Source organism: Cinclus cinclus, chromosome 2 (assembly GCF_963662255.1).
Source record: "Cinclus cinclus chromosome 2, bCinCin1.1, whole genome shotgun sequence".
NCBI lineage: Eukaryota > Metazoa > Chordata > Aves > Passeriformes > Cinclidae > Cinclus > Cinclus cinclus.
Window position 1 is genome coordinate 55,880,466 of NC_085047.1, and position 23,383 is coordinate 55,903,848.

At 38.7% G+C, this 23,383-nt stretch overlaps 1 protein-coding gene across 4 annotated transcripts in view; it reads right to left on the reverse strand.

Moving 5' to 3' along the window:
• FNDC3A (fibronectin type III domain containing 3A) overlaps positions 1-23,383 on the reverse strand; it is a 112,631-nt gene that overhangs the window by 14,656 nt on the left and 74,592 nt on the right. For all 4 annotated transcript variants that reach the window (XM_062487698.1, XM_062487696.1, XM_062487695.1 and 1 more), the window contains 10 exons: positions 19,484-19,641; positions 18,292-18,351; positions 14,148-14,286; positions 13,634-13,687; positions 12,897-13,021; positions 9,496-9,670; positions 8,805-8,891; positions 3,604-3,742; positions 1,866-1,934; positions 439-557 (listed from right to left, as the gene is read on the reverse strand). In XM_062487698.1, coding sequence (XP_062343682.1) covers positions 439-557; positions 1,866-1,934; positions 3,604-3,742; positions 8,805-8,891; positions 9,496-9,670; positions 12,897-13,021; positions 13,634-13,687; positions 14,148-14,286; positions 18,292-18,351; positions 19,484-19,641 — 1,125 coding nt within the window. The remainder of the gene's footprint in view (positions 1-438; positions 558-1,865; positions 1,935-3,603; positions 3,743-8,804; positions 8,892-9,495; positions 9,671-12,896; positions 13,022-13,633; positions 13,688-14,147; positions 14,287-18,291; positions 18,352-19,483; positions 19,642-23,383) is intronic.

Here is a 23,383-nt window from a genome sequence, read left to right on the forward strand (position 1 = left end):
AGCTCCTAGCCCAAAGACAGCCCTGAGAATCACACTATGTGAGATACCATTGTCCAAATACTTCCTGAACTTTATTATGCTTGGTGCCGTAACCAATTCTATGGGGAACCTTTTCAAGTACCCTTCTTAAACTGCTGTATTGGGTTAGGCCTTAATAAATGACATGGTATAAATGTATCACATAGGAAAAGTGTCTGTTTCTGTAAATAAGACAATCATGTAAAACAAAATATAATATCAGAAAATAATATTCAGATGTATTTCTTTAACAAATGAGCAGAAACTCAGACCACTGTGCAGCAATACTGGAACTTCTCTGAGGTTCTAATTACGGCTATTTTGTTAGCCACTTCTGCACAATATTTGCTTAAATATTTACTGGACCAGATTTTTTTAGAGAGAGAAATTTTATTTAATAAAAATATTAGCTGATATTACCATGCTTTGTCCTCCTTCCCCAACGCAATACACACGTAACCGATAGGAAGAGCCTGGATTTAGTCGGTCACACACGTGTTCCCTAGCGGCTCCGCTGTATATCGTATCCCATTTGTTTCCTGAAATGTTAGCAACAAGCGTGCAATGAACCAAAGTGTAATTTGCCACACTTCAGTACCAGCCACAGCAGGTATCCTAACTTCACTAAAATAAGTGTGCGCCTGATGTTTATTTAAAAAAAGAGAAATTGAGACTGCTTTGAACCTCCTGGAAGATCCTATAATTTCATGAAGATAGTTTCCTAGATGTAGATCTGCTTAAGTGAAGGTAAATACCCAATAAGGAAGCTACTTAACTAGAAGAGGACTTACTGGGTCAGCAAGCACATACAACATCATAACCAAATAAACAGGAAAGATACCATAGTAACATTTTCCATGGAAAACAAACTTCAAATTACAGTTTCATTTTGCAGGCTGTAACTACAGTTTAAAATTGATGAAGTTTGTTCCTGTATTCCTGAATGGCCCAGGAGCATGTGGAATGCTGATTCCATTATTTGCATTCTTAAATCAGAAACTCTTTACCATTCTCTCTCTCTTTTAAGAGATTAAGCAGGGAACCTGGGACTTTTAATTAAATCTCCAACAACTGAATACACCACAGAATTTAGAGGGCTGGGAATAAAACGTAATGCACAGCTCACTAAATTTGTATGAAAGGTTTGGGTGCATCATTCCTAAAGTGACTTAATGGGGACACGTGACTGAGAGAGGAAAGCAGCAGACTAAGTATCAAAAGAACCACGGCTGAGAGCCCTGAGAGGGCTCCCATCATATGTGGGGGCAGCGCTCTGTCTTAATCTGACACAGCATTGGAGAAGTTTAAACTTTCATTCTCGATGTGACACTGTTTCTGAACTCAATAAGGCTACTTAAGAGGTTTAGATTTTTGAATAATTTAGCAAGATAGGCTTATGTCCAATTTAGAAATACTGTCAGTTTCCTTTCTGGATGAAAGAATGGAAAAGCAAAGAACAGAAAGTTATCCCAGCTGCATCACTGTTCTATTAATACTGAGTATGAGCTTTTTTTTCATCTGCCATACAGACAACAAAGCTACATGTCCCTGTCTTCTTGCCCTAAAATGTCTAAAATGTGTCATTTCATTTCCAAAACTGAATAGATCTAATTAGTAAGTTAAACAAAAAGCATCTATTGCATTGCAAATTTTGTGGCATCTTTTTTTTTTCTGAATCAGAGAAAAAGAGCTTCTTGTGTCAAATATCAATGTGCCTCTGTTTTCTTTTTGATGTCAGTTCCTGGCAATAACTTTCCCTGTCATAATACACATTATATTCTTCCTACATGCACACAGAGACAGGGAAAAAAAACCCACACAAGTGAATGCCAATGTATGATACTTACCACTTAAACCTTCAGACATTTCCACAACATATGTGTTTATTGCTGCTCCCCCATTGTCTTTTGGTGGATCTATAAAAAACAGTAATATTCCAACTAAGTTAGGTAAGTTAAATGGCTTTATAGCTTTTGGGGAGGATTTCCCAATGGCAAAATCAACAGACAGTTGGAGATGGGTGCTTATGTAGAAGGAGAACATTGTAGTCCAGGGCAACAGCAAATCACTCCAAGTCCTGCTATGTGAAAACTAGCTCTCAGCCCTCCTGTACACTCTTATACAGGAAAAGAGACAAGGGAATTGCCCCTGAGAGATGCCACAGCAAACATTTCAGTCTCAAGTGCTGTGCAAGGCTGCTGGAGTATGGGTTCAGGGACACAGGCTCTAATGGTCTTGTAATTTAGACTGCAGACAGGAAAAATTATGATATGGATTTGAATATAAAAATATTTCAAAATTATTTAAGGACAATTTCAAAAAGCTAAATATTTTGGGACAAAATAGAAGTCAAGAGCTCTACAATGAAAACGTATCTCTTAACTTCTAATATAGCACTAGAAATTGAGTGCACTATCCTCCCTGGTACAATATTCATGTACAAGTCACAAATCTACAGACCTTTCTTTGACCTATAATCCTAATACCGTTTCTCAAAAATTACTTAGAAAACACCAAAATTAAAATAATGTGAAATAACATTTTAAACAAATATAAAGACAGTATTATACTTCAACACAGAAGGGTACTCCTGCCTAAACATCACATTATGGATGTGCTGGATAAAATTATGTTGGCTCTTAGGCAAGTGTTATGTATCATAAAATGCCAGCTATATAAAGTGAGACTTAAGATGGCAGATAGCACTTCTTTGGTTGGATGGAAATTACTCCAAATGAAAAAGAAAATTGTCACATTAATTACCATGCAGAAAAGGTATCACTGTTCCAAATAAAGAGTATTAAAAGCTGTATATATAAACTGATATTTTAGATAGCTTTTGATATACAAATCAGGTATTTTTAATAACTTCATACATTATGCATCGTACATAAAAGATCAAGTATCAGGTCCTGATGTAGCAAAGCACTCTGGGAAGATGCAAGACTGGACCTGGTGAGTACTATTTATATTCTACAAGTAAATTTCTTATTATTGATGCTAAAAAATTAAACACACTATTAAATGGAAATAGGTAAGGAGTGACAATAAATGTGATTTTTTACTGTTTTTCTGCTAAAGTACTGCATCACACAGTAGTGTTTAACCTTCTCCTATTTTACAGCCCAAGCCTAAAAATTCCTGCACTTAAGGAAAAGTTTCTCAGCATCCTTTGCAAACTAAAATTTATCTATCAAAACCAAATAGTTTGAAGATACAGGTTGAACTTCAATCTTCCATTTTGATAAGAAACCAGAATATCATGCACCTACTTTTTGTGCCATAGAAAAGGAACTTCTTAGTACATCAATTAACCACACTCTTACGTGTTTTAATTGTCTGCAATAACAGTCCCTGTTACAATTAGCATATTATTCTTCCCATATAATTAGTTGTACTGCCACACTAAGTAGTTTGAGTCAGTATTTTTCCCTGTAAATGGATCATAATGGCTTGGCTGACTGAAGTGTTAATAAAGTAAACCTACCTTCTTCTACCTTTTTCTACCTTCTGTAGAAAAATATTATATATATATTTTAAAAATACAGAAGAAATACTCTAAATAGAGCTGGAAAGCATTCTTACCCCAGATTACTTTGAAACTCTGTGCATGAATTTTTCCCTTCACTGTGGGTTTTGAAGGTACTCCAGGTTTGTCTGGACAAGTAATGTATTCCACTGTCTCACTTGGACTGCTTTTCCCTTCTGAGTTATAAGCGATGACCTGAAAGAATATATAAAACACTATAAATGCATTGGATAATGGTATAGTATTCACTGTTCATGGTAAGGACAAATTAATTTGTATTGTATATATAGACAGACATGCAATAAATTAGCACAAGAACTAAAGTTACTATATACATTTTCATTAGTCCCATAGCTAGATAATCCCTATACTGAAAATATAAATGCATGCAAATTCCCAGAAAAAACCAAATTCTTAAAAAAATCCCTCCCATCCTAGTATAGCATCTTCTTACAGAAGGACATTCAGAGATAAAAGAAGTGTCTATATGGGTAAGTTGTATTAACAACAGCAAAGGGATTTTATAAACTCTTCAATCTCAAGGATCATTATGGCAAAGGTTGTCATGAAAGTCATGAAGGACAAGGAATTATATTTGTCAAGGGTAAATTGTGTTTAACCAACCTAGAGTGCTTTCATAATGAAACAGCTTGCTCAACAAATGGAGGAGAGCTGGGGACATCACCTACCCTAATCTTAGTTTGATCGCCACAACATCTGTGTAGACAACCTGGTTAAGATAGAACAGATGGACCACAAGATGGGTGTAGAAAACCTGACAGAATGCCAGGCTCAAAGGGTGTTGGCTAATGGTTTAGCAGCTGCTCATGAGTGGATTTCCTCAGCAGCCAATCCAATGTCAGATTCTACTCTTTATCTTTAGAAGTCATCTGGATGACAGGAGTGAGTGATGCTCCCAGATTTGCATATAGCACCAAACTAGGAGAAAGACATTTGTGGGAGGGAAGAACCATCATACAGACTTTCATAGGCTGAAATACAGACTGAATATAGCCATCACACAGACTTTGATAGGCTGATAGATGAAATATTGCATTAACAAGAACTGTATGAACTTTGGACAAAGATACAGTCATGCTCTTGGGATGGAATAATCCCAGCACCAGTGCAGTCTGGGGTGTGACTCCAGATGGTTTTTCTTTATTCAGCTGTGCTGAGAAGGATATTTGGATTCAAGTAGGAGCAAGCCAAATGAATCAGGCAGTAGCAAAGCCAAATTGTTTCATAGGCTGCATCAGCAAGAATTTACCCAGCAGAACAAAGGATTTAATTATGTCACCTTACTCAGCACTTCTAAAACCATGCTTGGAATACTGTGTGCAGTTTTGGTGCTCCCAGTTCAAGAGACACTAGGAAAATGTATAGGGTTCAGAAGAGGGCCAGCATGATGATCAGATGTTTAGAAAACCTAACATCAGAAAAAAAAGCTTTATTTTACTCTGCCTGAGTAAAAAGAAGTTTCATTGGGAAGGATCTAATCACAGCCTTCCAATACCTAAGAGATAGTTACAGAAGAGATGAAGACATTGCCTTCCAAAGGATCTGTAATGACAGGACAAGAGCCAGCAGACAAAGTGTGTTAGGGGAAATCCTAGCTGGATATAAGAAAAGAAATTAATTACCATTAGAAAAGACAGTCCAAAGAAGTGGCTGAACTGTACTTGCTGGAAGTACCCAAATCTTAGCTCAACAAGGCTGGGACAGGGTTGAACTGCCTAAGCTAAGGCCTGGCCTTCTACACAAATTTGACCCAGATGATCAGTAAAAGTCCCTTCCAACCTAGACTTTTCTGTGATTCTAGGAAAAAAAATTCTTGCTATTCTTTACTTCGTACTTTTTGTTTAGTAAAAAGCTAAACCATCTAGGAAAAAAAGAAAAAAAAAGAAAAAAACCGCTTTTTCAGCTTTTAGATTTGTTTTAAAAATGAGCAGAATAGAATGACAGCAGTGATGTTAGTACAGACTGAGAGGAGGAAATGCAAGCTAACATGTCTCTCAGACATTAAGTCTCCTGATAGAGTTTACAAGATTAATAATCATCTGGTTGTCTTTGTGCCCTTACAAATTAAGTTAAACAGGCAGTTAGCATTTACGTATTATAATAAGGTTTCGAATGGTTATAAAGCTTCTTTCAAAAGCCTTAAGGAATATTACTACTAATTAAGTCTTTCCTCTGTATAATAAAAATTAAAGACCTGATTAACATAACATTTGCTTCTCCTTTATGCTCCATGAATGAGCGAACAGAGATTTCTGTTTATTGTTTTGCTAATAAAAATAGGATATAAATATTGGAGTTTACTTTAATGAGAAACTTAGGATGTTTTAGTAACTATACATTTACTAGTAATGAGTATGATTAATGTGCAGTATTACCTTCAAAGGAAGATTATGATAATGTCCTGCAAAAGCTAGTTTCAAGACAATTAGCTATTCTTTAGTTCATGTGTAGCTGTAATAGTGTTAGAAACATACTGTGTATTTTAAATGATTTAAATACTAAGTTATGCAAAAACCCCAACAAAATGATATTCAGAAGTGTAAAATATCATCTGAAAAGGAAAACTTACATGTTTTAGTTAACTCAAAACAAATCAATCAACCCTTAAACTATTGCCATTCATATTGCAAAAAGAAGCTGTTCTTCAACAGTTCCCAATTCTTCTTTAAGAAATACTATTTTATGTGTATGCATGACAAGAGCTATCAACATTTTTCACTTGCAGACAGATGAGGTTACTCTGACCATGCCTCAAGTTGCACCAGAGGAAGCTTAAATTGAACATTAGAGGAATTCCTTCACAGAAAGAGCAGTCAAGCATTGGCAAGACTGCCCAGGGAAGTGGTTGAGTCACCACCGCTGGAGGTATTTCACGGATATGCAGATTATGCTGCTTAGGGACATGGTTTACTGCTGGGTTAGGAGCTGGACTTGATCTTATAGATATTTTCCAACTTAAATGATTCTGTGATTCATACTGTGGGACATGTCTTTCGCTTTGTTCCAAAACTCAAGCAACTAATCAAGAGTGACTTAGAATATAGAATAGCCCAGGCTGGAAGGGACCTGAAAGATCATCTGATCCAACCCTTCAGGGCAAAGTGAGCCTAGATGAGATTATCTAACATCCTCTCCAGTCATATCTTGAAATCATCCAGTGATGGGGACTCCACCACATTTCTGGGGAGGTTGTTCCAGCGATTACTTGATCTGACTGTGGAAAATTTCTTTCCTATACCAAGATGAAACCGCTTGCAGTGCACCTTGCAATTCTTGCTCCTTATAATCTCCAGGTGGATCCTTGTGAAGGGAGAACCTCCCTCCTCTCTGTAGTCAGGCTTTAAGTACTGGTGAACTGTGATGAGGTCCCCTCTGAGCCTTCTCCAGTGAGAAAATATGTAATTCCTTTAGACTTGCATTGTAGTACAGGTTCTCCAGCCCTTTTATAATTGTTGTGACCCTCCTTTGGACCAACTCCCACTCTGCCTGTCTTTTGTGAACTGTGTGGATCAGAACTGGACACAGTTCTCCAGGTGTGATCTGACACAAGCTGAGTGCAGGGAAGATCTCTTATCTCTGCTAGCAATGCCACTGCTGAGTCAACCCAGGATCCAGTTTGCCTGAAGGTCCCTTTCAGCAAGGCTGCTCCTAGCCTAGTGTGCTCCTTGGTTATTCCAGCCCAGGTGCAGAACTTTGCGCTTGTCTTTGTTAAACTCCATATTGTTTTTGCTATCTCACTCTTCTAGCCTGTCTGCGTGTTTCTGCAAGATAGTTTTGCCTTCTGATGTGTTCATCTGACCACTCCGTGTGGTGTCACCTGCAAACTTGGTGAGGGTGCTCTCAATCCCATCGTCAAGAAACCATCAGTTGTAAAAATGAGCATGGGGCCTCCTTATCCCTTGGAGTTCCTAATTTAGGCAGGCTGCTAGCCTGACTAGAAACCATTGATCATCACCCTCTAAGTGGGTGGGGCCTGTTGGCCAGTTTTCCACTCATCTCACATACATCTCACCTATCCAGTTTGGCCAGGGAGAAGGCTGTGGGGAAACTATTGAATGCTTGCTGAAGTTCACGTAAAGAACATCCACTGATCTCCTTGGACCAACTTGAAGTGTTACCTTGAGGTAGGACATGATCAGGATAGTCAGCCATTATTTACTTCTGGTGTAGGCTATTCCCAACTGCCTGCTTTGTTTGGCTTGTAGTATTTCCTAGGAAGACTTTTCCATTTCTTTTCCAGGGACTGAAGTAAGATTAATGGGCCTGTAGTTCCCTGGATCCTCTTTTGAGCTCCTCTTCCAGACATCAGGGATATCCCTTGACTTGCATCATTTTTCAAATGTTATAGAGAGGGGTTTTGTGGCAATGTCAGCCACTTCTCTTAACATCCAGAAGTGGACTGAGCCCTTCCAAGAGACCATACTCCAGCCTTGTCACAGCTACCTTATCCTATGATCCGGTGTCCAGTTATGCTGGTAAGGCATAGACAAAGAAGGTATTGAGAACCTCTGCTTTATTTGCCTTATTAGTAACTTGCCTCTTTGCCCTCATTAGGAATGGCTTCTGCATGTCTTCCCTGTGCTTCTACTTCTCACGTATCTGAAGAAGCATTTTATGTCATTCTTGTCATCTTTGGCCAATTTCAGTTCTAGTTAATCCTAAGCCTTCCTGACTTCAAACTTTGCCTGTCCTGGCAAAGTTCTTATAGTCCTTGATGGCTATTTGATCATCTTCCCATGGCCAGTATGCTTCTTTCTACCTTTTAACCACACCCAAAAGCTCAGTTAGGTCAGACTTCTTTCTGAACTAACAGTTCAGCCCTCAAGCTTATTAAAACAGGCTCAGCACCATTAAAACAGGCTCAGCATCATGGTAATATGGATGACTTACTAACAATGTTTTTTTATCAATGTTGCTCCTTACCCTAACACCTTCATTGTGTTTACTGTAAAAGAAACCATAGCTACACTAAGTAATATCACCCATGTATATGAAACAAACCAGCCAAATAAAAAACCCCGACTTGGAATTTCAGGATACCTGCACTGTGTTATACCCTTGCAGAGGTTCTTATTGTTTCTGCAGAAACAATAATGCAGGTGTTCAGCTGACAGTTTTTAGAGACTGAAATTGCAAGAAACTGGCATCAAATTCAGTTTTCCTTTAAAAAGGCCCTCCCCACTTCTGAGTCAATCTCAGACTAGTCTAGTGCCCAAACATATGAAAAAAATCTTACCCTAAATTTATACTTTGTACTACGCCTCAAATTCTTCACCGTGTAGGTAAGATCGTCACCATCATATTTTGGCTTGAAACCATATCCCTGCAGAATTAAATAGGATTATTTGAAACATTATTTTTGCAGACCAGAGGATCCAACATACCTCATAGAAATAAATTAGTTGTTTCAAACTGTAATTATTATGATTTTTGGACAAAGTAAAAAGTCCATCTTCATTGCATCAACACAAATTATTTTTAAGAGGTGTGAATTCATTAAGCATTTTTCAATCAAGAGAGGAGAAAAGATCAGTAAGAAAAACATAGACAGTGTCACTGGAAATTTTACCTAACACTTTAAAAGGGTAGAACAGTACTGATTTTAAGACAAATGTTGTTAGTCTGAAAAGCATCCAGAGGGACCACACTTCATGATGCAATTGCTTTAATCAAACTCTTATACGGCTTAACTTTCACACACAAATTCACAAAGTTATAAGCAATTTAAAAGTCTTTGCAGAAATGGGGCTTAATAACACTAAACACAATTAAAAGTAGAAAGCTAGGTGGCCTGGTCACAGCAATGACAAGTCATTAGCTTAGTTTCAGAAAATACAATTCCTTGTAGAATATTCTAGCACAATAATCATTGCTACACTAATACAATAATGTATCAAACATATTGAGAATAAGTATTCTAAACTTACTGAGTTCTCATCCTCCATCTCTAATATATATGAGATTCCTTCATCTGATGGTGTTCCTGAGGGTTTTGTCCATTGAAGGGATAACCAAGTAACTCCAGCATTAATCAGCAAAGGACTTGCTGGTGTGGTTGGGGCAGTGCCTGAGGTATGATACAGGACTTCTTCACTAAAATCACTGTTTAAAACAGACAGTATGTAAACTAACTAGACACAATAATTAATAGCTAAAAACCAAAATTCTTACTAAACACAGCTATGACAGTTTCTTGGAGATATGCACAATGGGAAATTGCAAGCTGTTACCTGCAAACAACTTAACTTGCCCATGAGTCTGTCAGTAACAAAGCATCTGAACAAGGTTAAAATGTTCATAACTGAAAGATTCCTTTGTACGATATAATTACAATGTTTTGCTAATCAAAACGTTTTGCTTTTTCATATGAACTCAGTATTCTAAAACACTAAAGCTCTATATGTAATAATATACTAATACAACAGTGTCCTTCCTTTTCAAAGTGAAAACATGAAGGCATAAAAACAGCTATGACAAGACCTCAAAACAAACTTTGCTTATGTGTCTGAGCTTACTTCGAAGTATTGGTTTCTTTAGAGATTCAGAAAATAACAGAATAACCTCATTCAACAGAGAGCTACTTTAAGAGCTGATAAAATGAAAGTCTTATTGCAGAAAAAGAAGTAGAGTGCATACCAGTGAATCTTCTAACATAACTGTTATCCTTATCTGATTTAGATTAGATACACTTTGTGGTGAAAATACAAACAAATAACATACGAAGAGCTACTGTGAAACAGAGGGATGCAAAAGTCAGTGAACAGGTACTGTGCTTGCACAGACAGTCTGACATACATCCAGCTAGAGTAAAAAGCCCCACCTGCTCTCAGATGGCTTTGCTGCTTTACATCAGATGTGAAGAATCACTTACAAGCCTAAAGCCGGTCTAGTTTTTTAACCACAGGAAACTAATGTCAAAGATGTAATTCTAATTTAAAAGCTAAGGATTACATAAATGAGCATAAGGAAGCCCTGAAAATAAAATCCTCTGTATAGTTTAAGCAAATATATCAGTTAAATATCTCATGTGTTTTGAAGATGACTTGCCTGAAAAATCTCAATAAAATAATAAGTTAACTTTCTCTCTTACTCAACCTATATTATAGCGATGCATGTATTATAAATTTTGGTCTGCATTGAGGTATTTTTGGCATTTAAAGGAAAAAATCTTACAGACAACACATTATCAAGAGTGTTGATAGCACAGAAAACAGACATATTGTGAGGACTGTCAGAGATGTGAAGAAGGGAAAAAGTAAAAAATAAGAGAAAACTTCAAACTTTGTGGGAACAGTAATTTTTTTTTTCTTGTATGAAGTCACAAGCAAGAAAATTTATGGAATGGAGATGAAGTGATACCTACAATATATTCGCTAAAAAAAGATCAGCATTTTATAGGCAGCCTGAATAAAGCATCAAGAAATGTTAGATACAAATAGTCTAACTCTTTTCAAAACAAACTATTTAAGGAGTCACCTTACAAGTAGATATTAGATAAAAAACCACACATCTTAAAAAGATTTAATCTTTAAACTTGCTTGAATCACTCCAAAATACACTGAAATAAACTAAGAGCTCCAGCCATAGCCATATTTGAATGACTATTAAACAATTCCCTCAGAAGTAGAGTACTATGTATTTTTAAAAATAGATTTTATTTTTATAGTTTTCTTTAACCTCTGTTTCATTTAGGTTATAATTAGATTTAAAAAATAGTAACTCAGAGATAAAATATCTGTTCTTGTCGGTAAAATTATTTAGACAAAATTCTGTCTCCAGATGCCTAATGTTCTTAACATTCTTCATAAGGGATAAACAGGCACTCTACACTAATAAATATTATTTCAATAGACTTCTTAATTAAATAATACCATAAAGACAATAAAGAACATCTTCACAAGGCTATGAAATATTGATTTAAAAATCTATTCAGTGTGATTAGTTTAAGAAGGGTACTTAACTGATCAGTGTCTTCAAAGCTTATGCTGGAGGAATCTGTAATATGTGCAGCTATTCCTAGAGGGTACATTTACACTCAGATGTAAAAGGGGAACAGGAAGACAGCCTAAGCACTGGACCCTGCTTAACTGCCAGCTCCCTCCCTGTCTTTATTTTTAACAGTTCCAACTGAATCTCATCAAGACAAAGTCCAGGAGCAACTCAAGAGAATAATTAATTTCAGGAACATCATCCAGAAGGCAGTAATGCAATAAAGACTACTGGAGCATACAAAAAGTCATTCTAGTCCACTACAGTGTCCTCTGACAGTAGCACAAAGCAGGTGCCTAAGGAAAGACATAGGAATTCTATGCAATGCATTCCTTGAGTACTTTCCAAAGTCTCCCAACACATGCCTCAGATCTGATCCAATTGTATTTTTCACATACTTAACAGTCTGCAGAAGATTCCTTCTGCCCAGCATGAATTATGACCCTACGTCTGGCTCTCTACTCTTTACATTGCTCTTCAAAAGTGGCCAAGCAGGCACTTGCTTCAAGCACCTTCTGCCAGATAAAGGACACACAACACACATCCTCTATTTCATGCTGTAAAAACACCACTTTAGAGAGCTGCAGCACAATGTTCATAATGTTTGAATTAAACAAATAAATAAAAAAAATAAAAAATATATATATAAAGAAATTTTATGCTGATGGTGAGGGAAACTATTGTTATGCCCCACAGGACCTCAAAGTCCAAGTACTACTAGGTGGTGTGGACACCAGGAGCCTGCTGTAGAGCTCTGGTAGTGTGATTGCTAGCCAGGTGCACCTGCTTTGCCTCATGAAGAAGAAGCACACTCAAGAACTAATGCACCCAGTGATGCAAGCATAACTTCACAAAACACTTTTTTTACAAGTTCTTACTTATATTCTCCACTGAAGTCACATGTCATTCATTCAAAAATTCAAAACAAAGTTTGGTGCTTTATAACATCTGAAAAGTAGCAATTAAAAGCATGAACCACATATCCTAAGCATTTATAATAAGCTCTAGAACTTCCAAAGGGTTCATCGACGTGGTAATGTTATATTCTGTTTATTTCCCAGGGTAACAGGAGACTTAACAGACATCTTAGATGAAGGGACAATACCCCGGCACATAGGCTACCTGAAGAAAGAATAATCCAATCAGATACTTAACTAAGCAGTTGGACTAGATGATCACTGTAGATCCCTTCCAGCTGAAATACTGTATATTCTATATTCCATTTCAGACCATTTGGACAAAAGACCTTTTTTCTTTAAATACCACCATAAGTTTTTCCTAAAGTAGTACACACAGGCATGCATATGCATTCCATATTTATGCATGCAATAGTATTTACCTCATTCCCATGTCATTTTTGGCTGCTAGCCTAAAGGTGTACCCCATTGCTGGTGATAGTTTAGTGATCCTGTACTGCTTCTGTTGACCGTAGTAACACTGGCAAAACTCTCCAGTTCCTTTTCCCTAAAAAGTAATGTTAATCATATTATACACCTCATTACATATGCATCCATCGATTAAAGTACATAAAAACATGAAGTAGAATCCTTTTTTGAAATTAAATATAACTCAAGAATCTCCATATGGTGAGGCAGTAGCATATGACACTTTGTATTAATTTAGCAGCTTTTTTCCTTCCTATCCATTTCCCAGCTCCTTGGGGCTGAAAGAATAAAAGCCATGAAGATCCTGCAGCTCTGCCATCTTAGGATAGCTGTCCAGGTAGAGACTGCAAGATAGTTGCAGGGCCATAGTTGATCCACCCACTTACTTAAAAAGAAAGACTCTTAAAGGAAAATGACCCTTCTCTGTCAGCTCTTGAAAACAGTATTGGACTACAAGTGAAAAAGCCACTCTGAAAACTGGCAGAATCATGCAATTAAGATACTCTTATATTATATCCCCTGAGAAAAAAAACTAAGCAGCAACTGCATTTTAATAATTGCTTCATGAATTATGTATTTGTCACATGCCTGTAAGCAGATATCTTAATTTTCATGCAACTTGACATGCACAGTCACATACAGCTACTTAAAAAAATAGAGGACTAAAAATAAGATAGAGTAACTTGCTTACTTCATCCCATTCTAAAAGGTAACTGTGGATTTTGGAACCATTATCACAAGATGCCTGTAACAGGAAAACAAGAAAATTAGAATTCTAACTGGATACAAGACCACTTAAAAAATGCATGTATGGGCCAAACCATGAGAAGAAGAGTGGCAGACAGATAATGCTCCCCTTATAGGATTGTTTCAGCTGCCAGGACAGTCCTAGCTCAGCTGCCATACAATGAATGCTTGTTTCTTGTTTGTTTTTTTTTTTTCTAATTTAGTCCCTGAAATGCATTGGGTACTGAACTCAGTAATTTTACCTTGAAAAACCCCTTGCTTTTCTGTGAATCCTTCTCTTTTTACTCAAGCCCACACTTAACCCAGTAAATCTATTTCCAGTCAGGGAATGAATGTGACTGAAATGAGTAGGTTTGACAAGAATTTTCAGTTTCAGTAAACTGGTATTTTATTGATAAATCCAAAAATATTTGAAGAGTTTAAAATATTTATTTTAAAGGCTGTGAAGCAATCCTTACCTTCCACTGAAGAGTTAGAGAATTTTTGGTCCGATTGGTTATCCTGGGCAGATTTGGAGCATCAGGTTCACAGCTCGCTGTGGTAAAACTCTCTGCTTCTGAAGGGCTCCCCTTTACACAGTTGCATTCTACTTGGACTCTAAAGTGGAAGAGAGTCAATAACATTTTGCTTCAAAATCTGTATACTTTCCAAAGAAAACTGAGCATTTGGAATTAAGTTGCTGCCTTGCTACTTCATTATTAAAATATTACTGTTATAAATAAATAACCGGGGGAAACATCTCGGTCAATAGAAGCAATAATAAAGAGAAGAGTCCTTTACTTCAGATGTACATCATTACCATCAGTCGGCTTTAGTCTCACAATTATATTTGAAATATGTCTGTTATTAGCTGTACTTTGGTTGGAAAATAATGGTAGTATTTTGCAGGCTCATTATCTGTTGTAGAGATATAAACTCGTATTATGAATAATTCTTCTGCAAGTGCTTTCGTCAGAAGAGCACAATGAAGCTGTTGATGTATTTTCAGAGTACCCTCTGCACTCAAATGAGTGTCCTGCTGAGAGTGTTCACCTTGTCCATTCCTTTAAAAGTAAGGCTTATGAGTTAGCTCTCCACATACTTCAAAGGAGTGAATTCTGCTTCTGTCTCAAAGAGAAATGGCTTGTTTCTCAAAAGGCTTGTCTCCAAAAGGAAATGCACTATAATCATCTGGCCTTCCCCTGCCCTCTAAGATGTGCAGCTAGGCCTTGCCTCTTCTATGGGTCAATGGCACATTACTTTCTTCTGATTCATCTGTTCCTTTGAAAAAAAACCAAAACCAAAACTCTCTAAAAAAACCCTTTCCTCTCATCATCAATATAAGATCTGGGTTGCCATCTTAAGAAGATACAAAAATCCTGATATATTTTTGATGCATGAACAGCAAATCACAGGAAATTTGGTTTTACAGATTTCACAGAGAGAAGATATTGAAACAGTGACTAAAGTTGAACACAAAGTTTTTTGTGCTTGCATACAGTTACAAATATTAATTTGTAAGCAATATGTCAGTTATCTTGGTGGTTGAATCATTCCAGTCTTTACTGATTTTGTGCAGCATTCATACTTGCAGAATTCTGTTTAGGAAGAGCTTGGATGGCCAAGCCACTGATTCCCATGCATTGCCTACAACTACCAGAATTAAGCAAGAAAAAATATTAATGTAGCCTGATAGAAGAGGACTTAGCCAGACCAAAAAAAAAGATTCTAGGCACTGACCATTATGCTCCATGAATTTTCAACTTCAACCTTGTTGGATAAAATACATAAATGCTACCAAAAATAGGAACAAAATCACAGGTAAACACTTTTTCATATGAAAGAGCTTAGAGCCAACTTACCATTCATCCTTCTCCTGACCTTGTGCTCCAGGCAATGCAGGGGCAAATTAAATGAGGGCTGTGGCAAGAACAGACTAACCCTCTTTTGCTTTCTGTTTGACAACCAGGACAATACTCTGGAAAACAGTTCTGGGGAGGTGTAGACCCCTTCACACCAAGGACTGGGAACCTAGTTCTCCCACCTGAGCAAATGTCAAAAAGGCTATTATACAAGGCAAATCCTATCCTAAACCTGATGTGGAAGGAGGCAGAACATTGATAACTGGGACCCACAGTCTGACACGCTTCTGTTCCCCATACTTCCTACCAGCTGCCTCTAAATTGCTTCCCTTGGTCAGTACACAGGGACCTTGGGGTTCTCCACACAGTCAAGAGAGGCAGGACATTCAGTCGCATCTAAGAAGGTACTCTACACTTGTCATTACCTCTTGAAAAAGCACTTCTTTTAAGGAGGCCTTCATTTCTGCCTTCACAATGTTATTTATTTGTAAACTGCTGTATTCACGCTATTTTTTTAAACCAAGAATCACAGAGTAGTTTGGGTTGGAAGAGACCTATAAAGGTCAACTTGTCCAAACTCCCTGACAACAAACAGAGATATCTTCAACTAGATCAGGCTGCTTAAACCCCTGGCCAACCTCTCCCTGAATAGTTTCCAGGGATGGGCCCTACACCATTGCTCTGGGCAAGCTGTTCCAATGTTTCACCACCCTCAGTGCAAAAGAAATTTCCATATTATCTAGCCTAAATCTACCTTCTTTTATTTTGAAACCATCATCTCTTGTCCTATTGCAACAGGCCCTACTAAAAAGTCTGTCTCCATCTTTCTTACAGGCCCCCTTTAAATACTGAGTTTTCTCCAGGCTGAACAACTTTTGTGGTCCTCCTCTAGAGCTACTCTAATAGGTCACCATCCTTCTCATGATGGGGATCCCAGAGCTGGACACAGCACCTTAGATGGGGTTTCACCAGAGCAGAGGGCAGAACCACTGCCCTCATCCTGCTGGCCATGCTGCTTTTGATGCTTCCCAGGACACAGTTGGCTTTTTGGGCTGCAAGTGTACATTGTCAGGTCATGCCCAGCTCTCTATCCACCAGGACCATCACATTCTTCTTGACAAGGCTGCTCTCAATCCCTTCATCCTGCAGCCTGTGTTGGTACCAGGGCTGCCCTGATCCAAGGGCAGCACCTTGCACTTGGCCTTCTTGAACCTCATGAGGTTCCCATGGCCTCACTGCTCAAGCTTGTCCAGGTCCCTCTGGATGGCATCCTGTCCTTGGGGTGTGTCAACTGCACCACTTGGTGGTTCACACTGCAACTGCTTGGTGTTTTCTGCTGGATGCTCACTCAATCCCACTGTCTGTGTCAGTGATGAAGATATTTGACAATACCAGTCCAAGACAGGCCCCTGTGGGACACCACTTGTCACTAATCTCCATCTGGACATTGGGCCGTTGACCACTATTCTGTGAATGTGACCATCCAACCAATTCCTCATCCACCACAAACGATGTGGTGGGGGACTATCTCAAAGGTCTTACAGAAGTCCAGTCTGTAACATCTGCAATCCCCTTGTTCACTGATACAAGTCACTTGATCACAGGCCACTTGGTTCTTCAGGCAGGACTTGTCCTTGGTGAAGCTGTGCTGGCTGTCCCAAATCATCTTCTTGCCCTTCATGTGCCTTAGCATGGCTTTTAGAAGGATCTGTTCTATCATCTTCTCAGGCACCGAAATGAAGCTGATAGGTTGGTAGTTCCCGAAGTCTTCTGTCCTATCCTTTGAAAAAATGGGTACAGTGTTTTCCTTTTTCCAGTCAACACAGGACTTCACCTGATTGCCATAACTTGTCAACTATGATGGAGAGTGGTTTGGCAACTACATTAGCTAATTCCCTCAGGACTCTGGGATGAATCTCATCAGATGCAGACCTACGTACAGGTTTCAGGTGGTCTCAAACCTATTCTTCTCTCACTGTGGGAGGGTCTTTCCTCCTTCAGACCCCATGCTGCTGTCCATCCACTGGAGAAGTGTGAGAAGAGAGGTTGCCAGTGAAGACTAAGGCAAAAAGGTTGTTGAGTACCTCAGTCTCTTCCTCATCCATAGTTACCAGTTTTCCAGTTGCGTTAATCTGGGAGGATACGTGCTCTCCGACTTTTGTTTCTGGCTGACATAGCTATAGAAGGCCTTAGTCTTTGCATCCCTTGTCAAGTTCAGCTCCAGATGAACCTCCAATATTTAAAAAAAAGAGGGAAGAACAACACCTAACCATATCTTTCCAATCCTATGCTATTTCTTCTGACCTACTGAAGTAGTCAATTCTGCTAGAAGGGTATAATTATACTGAACTGGGGGCTCATTTTGTCATGCTAATGGGGCCAGGTTCACTGATCTACTGGAGCAAAGCAAAAGCAGCATGATATGATTTCAGATGGTGAAGCAGGGAACATCTTCCAGTGCAAGCTACTTTCCTCTGCTGCCTGTGGAAAACTGAAAAGCAGCATTTGTGCCTGGCTCCAAGGACAGAAAAAGGTGACTGTGCTGGCATAAAGGAAAGAGCATTAATGTAGCATAAATATGCACCCATCTTGTCTTATGTTGTCCAAAATGGACTGAGTGGTCAGCTAAGCCAAAATGTTGATTGTGACTCAAAAGAGGGTGAGAAGAAGCAAAGACCATCTCTGAAGACTTAGGCAATTACACAATGAAACTTTTAAAACATTTCCACTGAATTTAATGAGGAGAAACTGAGATACTCACTTTACATGGTAATCAGTTGCTGGCCTGAGATCATTTACAGTAACTTTATTTTCTTCTCCACTGGAAAGAGATACAAGTTTGTTTTAAAGACTGTTTCAGAATTCCATACATTTATTTAAAAAGACATGTTTCATAACTCAACACACCTTCTATGAAATGTATTTGCTAAAAGTTCATCTTTTGCTAAATACAGCAATGTGTAAGTACATTTATCTCTGAATTTTAGCGGCTTCTTGCATTATTCCTATTCTTTTGCTCTGGTGGTTTTGGGGCACTTTTTTATTTGCCACTTTAAAGAGTAGCAATTATTTTCTTCTTTACTTAGTAAGAAAGCTGCATGTGCATGCATCTATGTTATTACTCAAAAAATCCACGGAAGTACTGGAGCCTGCAGCAGATCAGTCCAGCCTTGCAAAAAAATTATCTAAAACTGTACCTGACTGCACATACCTACTTGTTAGAGCCTAGGAAACAGAAAAGGCACCAAAATAACATCTATTAGTCTGCTTTTGCTGACATCAGCTTATCTCAGCAAAGGTCATTTCTCTGCCTCTAGTTTCTTGGATAGGGATACTCAACTTGTAATTACATGAAATTCATGGAAGATGACTAAGATAAACTAGCTAGATACAAAGGTTTATAACTAATAGAGAACTCTATACCTTTAATTCTATATTTTACTGTCATATTTCTCCAAATTGCAAAAAACCATTTTGTTAGGAATTAAACAATTGAAGAGTTTAGTTTGCTTTGCTGCTGCCATGAGTTGTGTTCTGTGTGAATTTGCTTATTTTTTTTTCATATCATAATACTGTCTCTACCAGGATCAATTTTAGTGAAGGGAGGAATAACCTTAGTGGGAGAAGGAGCATATGCTGACATAAAAAGTAATAAATCCAATTTATTTTTCTCACTACTGGTATGTCTCACTATTTGAAAACTCACAGTGTCTAGTGCAGACAAAATACAACAGAAGTGCCTCCAACATGTAAGAACAAAATCTTTACATTCCAGCTGATGGCAGAGACTTCAGTAATGAATTCTACTGAAAAAAAGGTAGCTAATTTCAAACCAGAAATTACACAAAACTGCTATTTATTTAACTTTCTGGACAAAAACCAGATTTTTAATGAGGTTTGAAGCCACATACTTCAATGTGCCAGTGACTAAAGAAAAAACAGCCAACACCTACATGTACACAGTTCTGTACTTTCCATCTTTTCCAGTACTTGAAATCATCACTTCATAAGTATAAACCTCTGGTATGTCATTCTTGTCTGTATCTTCTCCAGTATCACTGGATGGAGGGGACCACATCAGCTGTGCTGTTCTTGCCTGAATATCCGATACCTGCAGAAACACAAAGTTTTGAGATCTCTGCCATTTAAATGCTATTGTATATAAATGTTACTTTGCCACAAAGGATCCAAGAAAAGAAAGGAAAATCATATACATTAGCAAATCAGAGTATTTCTACTGATATGCTAGCTACTAACTGGTTTTTACAGATGAAATCAGGTTGGAAATGCAAGGAATACCATGAGAAAAATGCCAGGCAGGGGGCTGAGGGCAGAGACACCTGTTGGTACTGAACGCCACCCAGTGGGCTGCTGAAACATGGACCACAGCGTTGGCCAGGCACAGGGACGGCAAAGCACATCCTGGGACATCAGGCATTTCATTAAACCATGCTTCTGGCACCTTTTTCTTGGAAGCCACTGGTAATATGACTTTTTAAACACCTTCTTGCCAACTATGAAATATAATGAGATGAAGAGGCCTGGATAAGAACAGTTGGTGTAGAAATAAGAGTATAACCAGTGTGTGTGACCTCCAACTATCCAACAAGAGGCCCCAGCAGACTAAACATGCTAAAGGCAGAGACCCTCAAGGGGGTTAAATGGAAACAGAGAATCACAAGGAGACTCCTGAAACACAGAAAAGTCATCAGCTTTAGAAGTGTAGAGGTATCATGAAAATTTGTAATGGGGGGCAGGTAAGAGATGCTGGAGTGGAATAGAGCAATGATCAAAACCTGGCCTGAGAAATTGCCCCACCAATCACTGCTGCCTCCATCCAGGCCTGATGGATGCTGTGAGTAGCTGCACCCTGGGCTGGTGCAACAGCATTTTGGGGCACAGCAGGCATGGATTTGCAGCTCAGGTGAGTGCATGCGATCTGGTGGAGAGCTTTGTCAATGGCCTGTGGATTAGCAGTTTGTAGGGAATAACAGATTCTAGGGAACAATGCAGACACACACAAAGCTACTGAAACACCCACGTCTTCAAAGGAGACACATGACTAGAGGAACCCATGCTCTCAAAAGTGGGCACTGCTTGAGACCCATATGTGCTGCAAGGGGCTGAGGACGCTCGTGTTTTTGTAGGTGAGTGCACAGGTACATCCAGGTGATTACAAAATTTTAGGATCTGTTATAGAAGAATGTCTAGAAATTTGTGGCTGTTCATAAGCATTGCACATCTGCTATTGTGGTTTACAAGTTGCACCCACCTACTGTTTCCAATAATTTATAAGTGAACTCAAAGCACATTTCATTATATGAAATGACTAGTTTTACAATATGATTGTATTGTATGTCTATTTTGGGAGTAATTGTTTTTGAAAGTCTATTACCAGAGTATCAAAATCAAAAATCTTCACAACTGGTGCTCTCAAATTGCTATAATCTACTGAACTAAAAAACAGAATAGGTCAGCTTCAAGAATGAAGCAGAGAGGACATGACATTGATAGCAAACAGAAAGGAAGAAAAAATACACTATGTGAGCCTCAATGTCTTGGAAATAATGTCACTAAACCGTTATGCACAAACAGGACTGTACATCACATCCTAAAAGGAAATGAATGTTGGTAGGACTAAACACTGAAGTTTCTCTTTAAGATCTGGTAAGAAAAATTCCACTACTGTCTTGATGCAATCACAAACTAGACCAACACTATTTATAACCACTGTAGTAAAATTCTTGCATTTCTGGAAGTCTCTGGAGTTGTGGGAAGCATCTGATAAATTTCCCTCTTGGTCAATCTTTACCCTACCCTTCCGAGTCGCATCAAGTGTCAGGAGACCCTGAGGGAAAGAAATGCAGGTTCCCCAAGGACCTACTGTACTTCAGGACTTGTAGATCCATTCTAAGATGATCTGTTCCTAGGTTTAGTTACTTTAACAGTTGATTTTTTTCCCTAGTGTCCTGCCAATGTCCCTCCTACTACCAGCTAAGCCTACTAGTCCTAGCCACCATGGAGTTGAACATTAGACCTCCCCTTCCTTTTGCAATTGTTTCTCATGCATCTGAAGACTGTTAGCATTTCAGTTTCCTCTCACCTAAATCTGATAATTCTTCTTTTTTCCTTATCTTCTATTGATTAATTTTCTTTAGTGCTTTGCTCAGAACTGCCCAGAACCCCATCTAACATTTTGCTAACACCAAACTGCCACCTGACAGATTACATTTCCTTCATATGTAGGATATTTTAAGAAAAACCTCTGTGACAGAAGGAAAAATAAGTATTTTTGAAGAGCCAAGATTTAAGATCAGGAGAATCCACTATTATTATGTGCTCTGAGACACTTGGGAGTGGCCTTTTCAAAAAACTTGGCATTACTTATTACTTTGTATGCTTATGCAAGCAGCTGCAATTGATTCTGGTGGTAACTCTGAGCCCTATGTGCTTCTGCAAAGCAGAGTATAATACTTGGGTCAGGCTCTAGCACTGTGGAAATAAGAGGTGGGCACATCTTCATAAGCAATCCAGCTTGCCATAGTGAATCTCCTCATTAAATATGCTACACATGCCATCTGGGTCAAACAAAAGAATAGTTTTAGCATGTGCAATCTGGATTGCATTCCCAGAACCCAAGATACTTAACTGTAAGTGAGGTGCATCACATGCCAGAAGTCCACAAACATATACAGAACCAGAAAGTATGATGTTCTCCAAAGGGATTTGCATGCTCTATAACCAACCCTCAAATTCAGAGCTCTTATTGCCTCTTATTAAATACTCAGCCTTCTGCACCATTCTTCATTTGGCTTTTTACTTTTCAGGTCTTCTTTTCTGCTTGCTTTGTTATTTGGTTAACAGACATGACAGCAAGTGAAGACTTTGCTCAAACACTGAGGTGCAATCTGAGAACCACTCCAATTTACATCTGGGTATAAATAGTTCAAGAGCCCTAAGTAGAAGGGTCATCTGGTGTCAATATCATGTTATCAACTTGACTTAACATTGCCATGTATGAAAGGATGAGGGATCCATATGGAGAAAAGCTCAAGGAAATCAATGGGAATTTGGAGGTAGCAAAATTGATGCATCCCATACTGCATAGGACTGAGAGGTATTTCTGAATGAAAGAACAGAATGCAGAGACCACCACTTGATTTAGATGCGCATGCCATGGACCTGGGCACTGAGACACGGGACAGCCCAAGAGAGGTCATAGCTTTCAGCAATACTCCAGGCTTTCTGGAGTAGGATATGATGAAATGAACACTGTACAGGACAGCACCCTGTATGATCATCTGATCATATGGCCACCACCACAGCCAGTACTGTCCATGCCAGCATGGTTCACCCAGGGAACAGAGCACTGATGATCCATCAGAAACCACAATCCTCATAGTAAGTGTTTCAGCAAAAACATTTAAAAAAGCCCTGCAGGAATATTTCTGATGAGAACCACAAAGAGAAGGTGTGGGGAAAAAAAGTCCTGGTTCATTTGAGGGAAAGTGAATAAAACATTTCCTTGATGAAACTGTGGGAGGGTGGCTTGAGATCCTGCAAGACCCAAGAGGGGAACACAGACTCCTGTCACATGACACCCCACTCCCCCAAGCTGCAACATCAGCTAGACTTCTACCCCCTCACAACCCTGACAGGACCTTGCCTTCATAAAGCAAGCATAAGCCACTCCAAGTGCTGGAAGTCTGGCTTTTTTGTCGTGTGTACATTCTGCATCTGCAGCAGATGACCACTGCCTGTGCCTGTGATGCCTTCTGAGGCCTGCAGAGACCACTTGTTGCACACAGCTAAGTGCAATGATGTTCAAGCAAGAACATGGTGGGGAGAGGAAC